This window comes from Neophocaena asiaeorientalis, unplaced genomic scaffold (genome assembly GCF_003031525.2).
Source record: "Neophocaena asiaeorientalis asiaeorientalis breed wild unplaced genomic scaffold, Neophocaena_asiaeorientalis_V1.1 scaffold202, whole genome shotgun sequence".
Taxonomy (NCBI): domain Eukaryota; kingdom Metazoa; phylum Chordata; class Mammalia; order Artiodactyla; family Phocoenidae; genus Neophocaena; species Neophocaena asiaeorientalis.
Window position 1 is genome coordinate 2212716 of NW_020172627.1, and position 4578 is coordinate 2217293.

Sequence of the window (4578 nt, forward strand, 5' to 3'; positions counted from 1 at the left end):
CTGGTCTCCCGAGAGGATATCTGGACCTCAGGTTGGAGTGGAGGCTGCCGAGGTTCTGAGAAGTAGGTGCCTGCCGGGCCAGGCTCTTCGGGGCACCGAGGCGGGCGGGAGGCACCCACCTTGTCAAAGAGGCCGTACTTGCAGATGAGCTGCTCCCGGGCCTTGGTGTTGATGGCGACGGTGAACCGCACGTGTGCCACCAGGAGCTGGGTGGAGGGGCAGGAGGAGACATCAGAGAAGGCCGATCGGGGGCGCCTGACCAGGTCTGTGCCTCCTCGGGGGTCCTCTGTGGAGGGGCGATGCTACAGGCCTCAGGGAGGGAGTGAAGCTGACATGCTGACCTTCACTGTGGAGCCGCTGCCAGCGGCCTGGGGGATGGGCGCCGCTCTAATGCTCTAATGCATAATGGTCGTGATAAAAATGATGACAGTCAACCCTTACACAGAGCATAACTGTGTGCTAGGCACTGTCTGAAGCTCTCGAATCTGTCAACTATTTTAACCCTGACAGTAATCCTAGGAGGCAGGCATACTATCTGAACTGTTCTACAGATGGGGAAACGGAGGCACATAGAAGTAACCTGAGCCTGCAGTCACCCCAGCAGTCAGTGCCGGTAGGATTTGGGAACAGAGAAGGGCAGTGACAGTGCCCACCCCACCCAAGGCGAGCCCAAGCTGGAGTCAGGCCCCAGCCCTGTGTCCTCAGGAACCAGCAGGCTCAGAGCCACTTCCTACCTTGGGGGTACTTACCCACTTCCCCAGCATCTCTCCAGGAGTCTCTTATGGCCACTCCCAGCCACAGTCCTGTGAGGATGTCAGTACCCCTCCTCCCTCCCTTCTGTCCCCCACCCCCCATATCTGGATACCCTCTCCCACCAGGTAAGGCAGCAGCTTGCTGTACCTTGAAAATGGGGTGCACAGCAGGCAGCTGGCGGTACAAGGCGATGCCAAAAACCTCAGACACTAGATGTGTGCGCAGAAGGTGGGTGATGGTCTGGTGGATGTGGAAGTCACTGGAACGCACCCAGATTTTGGCCAGAAGCCAGTCATACTTTGCATCCGAAGGGAGAAAAATGGGGTTCTCATCTCCTGGGACCTGGTTGAGCTGATACATTGGAGAAAATACTGAAGTATTTCGCTCCAGACTGTAGCCGCAGAAGAGCCTGGCCTCGCAGGAAATTCCAGGAGAATCCAAATTTCTTAAACAGTGACTTTTGAATTATGAGAGGATCGTGGAGGAGGGCAGAGGCCTAGAGATCGTATTTCCCATCCCAGCTGCATCACTTACTACCTGTGGGACCCTGGGCAATGTAGCCTTTCTGAGCTCTGTCTTTGCCATCTGTAACAAGGGCACAGTGTCTACTCACCTCACAGTTATTAGGAGAAGTGAATGAAAGAGCATGAAGGCATCAGCAAGGAGCGAGCACTGTCATGTGTGAAGGCTGTGGTCTTCCACCCGTTCCCCATCTCCGCTCCTCCCTCCTGGTTCCACCTGCTTCTCTGCTGCTGCTTTTTGGTCTCCCAACTTTCCTTTCCTCTGCTCTCCCCTTAAATACTGCTGTTCCCTAGGCTCTGTCTTGGTGCTCCTGAGTTCCCTTCTGGCCCAAGATTAGCAACTCCAGTTCCTGGGGCTCTAGGGCCAGCATGATGCAGTGTCCCAAGTCACTGTCCCTTGAACCCAGCCCTGCAGCCAGGTGCCTCCTTAGTAGAGGCTGGCTTGTCTTTCCCTTCCCCGTTTCAACTCCACACTGGGGCAGGGGTGATTTTTTTTTTCTAAAATGTAAATCATGTCAGGTCAATCTTGTCTTTAAAAACACCCAGTCACCTCTTCGTGCCAGAAAATAAGGTCGCGAAACTCTGTGATCTGGCCCTGACATATCGACATTATCCAGCCCTTCCTGCCCAAGCCCCTGGTCCCTAGCTTTGTCCATGACAACAGCCCTTGGCATTCCTGGGGCTCTCCCCTAGTGCCCGGTGCAGCCTCGGGACCTGACAGCCCGATGTCATGTGAGCCTGCAAGGTAGTTGCTGTCATGACCCATCTTTCTGAGGAGGACACAGAGCCTGTGAGGGGTGGACACATGGGATGAGAATGAATTGTCCAGAACAGAGGAGGAGAGTGGAGGAGCCATCATAGGAACTGGGGGCTGGGCCGGGTGTTAGACTCTTGCTGGGAGGAGTGTGGCGGGAACAGGGTGACCCAGGAGAAAAGCTGCCTGAGATGTGGGGGAGCCAGACCAATTTGGGTCCTCAAGGTCATGCTAAGTATTTTGGAAGGTAATTTCCCTGTCTCTCCCTCAAAAACAGAGATGAGGTCCAATAGAAATATAATGCAAGCCACAGGTGGAATTTAAAATTTTCAGGTAGCCCTGTGACCAAGCAGGACCCTGTGGGGGTCTTTCCAGGACAGATCCCCTCCATGTCCTCTGCCTGCCTCTTGTCTATAGAAAAACTTTAGCCTCCTAGGCCTTCCCTGAGTTCCAAAGAATAAATTTAATTAGAGAAGTGAGAAAATGCAGAAATAAAGGAAAACAGTCAAGCAAGATAAAATAATATACTTTAGCCATTAAAACAAAGTCAAGGAACTTTAGTTCCTCCTCAAGGGCTATAGATAATATTCTGAGCCATATACTTTGAGCTGTTTTGCAGATACTGAAACCCCCAGCAGGTGGAAGAAATTAACTGTTTGCTGCCCACAAGCACACAGACCCCAGACCAGTTGGAACCAGAAGGCTGATGCTGACCCCCGATTACCTCACCACCAACCAATCAGGAGAATGTCCATGAGCTGATCACACATCCCACAAACCCGCTCTCTCATCCTGTCTTTAAAAACCTTTCCCTGAAAGCCATTGGGAAGTTTGGGGCCTTTTGACCACTAAGCTGCCTGGACTCCTTGCTTGGAGCCCTGCAATAAATGCTGCATTTTCCTTCACCACAATCTCTGGAAAAGAGCCAGCTGTGCAGCTGCACCAGCCACAGACCTTAACCTGAATGGGAACCTTGTTCCATCACCAGCGGTGGGAGCTTTTGCTGGGAGAGAGGAGCAGAGGCAGTCAGATGAGGACCAAGTACACACTGATAGATGAGCAGAACATCCCTGCTGGTGGAGGGCTACTCCTTTGAGGCCTGGATGGAAGTAGACGCGGATGGAAATGGTGCTAAGATACTTGTATATGCCCTCGACAAAAACCAAGCAAGAGGGTCAGGAAGGCTCCTTCCTGAGCTGCTGTGGGAGCGATGGGGAGGTGGGGCTGGGGCATCGCTCCCCGTTTCAGGTGATCCATCTCAATGCTGTCACTGTGGACAGTCGCCTGGACAACCTGCAGCTCGTACCGTGGGGTTGGCGGCCCAAAGTCAGAGACCTCGAGCAAGTGAAGGGAGCAAAGCTTATATTGGCTTGCAATGCAGCAGCTTCCCACGGACCCGTAGCGGAGCAGTTCCCCGTCCTGAATGTAACCCGGTACTATAACACCAACGGGGACGTGGTGCAAGAGGAGGAGACTCCCTGCACCTGCTACGAGCGCCTTTCCCCTCCCTGCGCGATGACCGAGAAGCAGCTCCGGGAGTTCAACATCAGGGGCCGCTGCCAGCTGGCTCACTACTGTGGCTCCCAGTGCCCGCGGAAGGACTGGTGCGCCCACAAGCAGCACTGTCAGGAGAAGCTGTGCCCCTTCCAGCACGAGCTCGAGCCGGAGCCTCGAGCCGCAGAGCAGCAGTGCAGCGCCCGCGCTCTCGGCTTCCAATCTCCCCGGGACTCGGCGGACGCAGGCTGAGAGCCAGACCCGGGGCTGCTGAACGAGCCGCTCCCGCAGCCGCGCAGCTGCCGGGGGCCCCTCACAGCGCACTGCCGCAGCGCCCCCTAGTGCTCACCTAGAGCAGAGACAGCCGGGAGGCGCCCGCCAGGACCCTTCTCATTATCTCTATGTTAATTGTTCGTAAACTCATGTACAGTTTTTTGAGGCGAAGGACATGGGGGGCGGGGGGGCTGTCGTGGGAAGGCTCCTTAGGGTCCTGCTCAGTAACAGCCACAGTAATAAAAATAAAAACAAACGGGTGAACTTTATGTTAATAATACAATTTTATTCTACCCAATCTCTCTAAAATGTCATTTCAACATGTAAGTAATAAAAATTCTATTTTTTTTCTCGTTCTAAGTCTTCGAAATCAGGTGTGTATTTTGCACTTCCAGAGCGCCTTGGTAGGGGCTAACCACATCTCAAGGGCTCTAGAGCCGTGGGTGGCCAGGGGCTCCCACGCTGGACAGAGCGGCTCTAGACAGCCCACCCCGGGCCTGCTCACCCAGGACAGAGCAGTGCAAGGAAAGCAGAGTTTGACCTTCACGATATTTTTGGTTGTTTGTGAATGCAATTAGTTGTCAACCTTTAAATATCAGTACTTTCACATAAAAATCTGGATTAATAGGTTTCCTTGGAAAATTAGGAGGTCTGTGAACTCTGAAACCATGTTTTCATAGAACAACACTCCAGCCCCTTTTAACAGTCCCAGCTCTCAGGCTCCCCACTGCCCCACCTCTCCCCTGGCCCCTCCCCTGCTGCCCCCTCAGTCCTGCCCCTCAT

General features: G+C 53.8%; 1 protein-coding gene and 1 pseudogene across 4 annotated transcripts in view; one reads left to right on the forward strand and one right to left on the reverse strand.

Annotated features, from left to right (window-relative positions):
* Nucleotides 1–4578, reverse strand: part of ALOX5 (arachidonate 5-lipoxygenase) — a 55476-nt gene that overhangs the window by 5095 nt on the left and 45803 nt on the right. For all 4 annotated transcript variants that reach the window (XM_024739114.1, XM_024739113.1, XM_024739112.1 and 1 more), the window contains 2 exons: nt 901–1104; nt 120–206 (listed from right to left, as the gene is read on the reverse strand). In XM_024739114.1, coding sequence (XP_024594882.1) covers nt 120–206; nt 901–1104 — 291 coding nt within the window. The remainder of the gene's footprint in view (nt 1–119; nt 207–900; nt 1105–4578) is intronic.
* Nucleotides 2676–4516, forward strand: LOC112395754 (zinc finger MYND domain-containing protein 19 pseudogene; annotated as a pseudogene).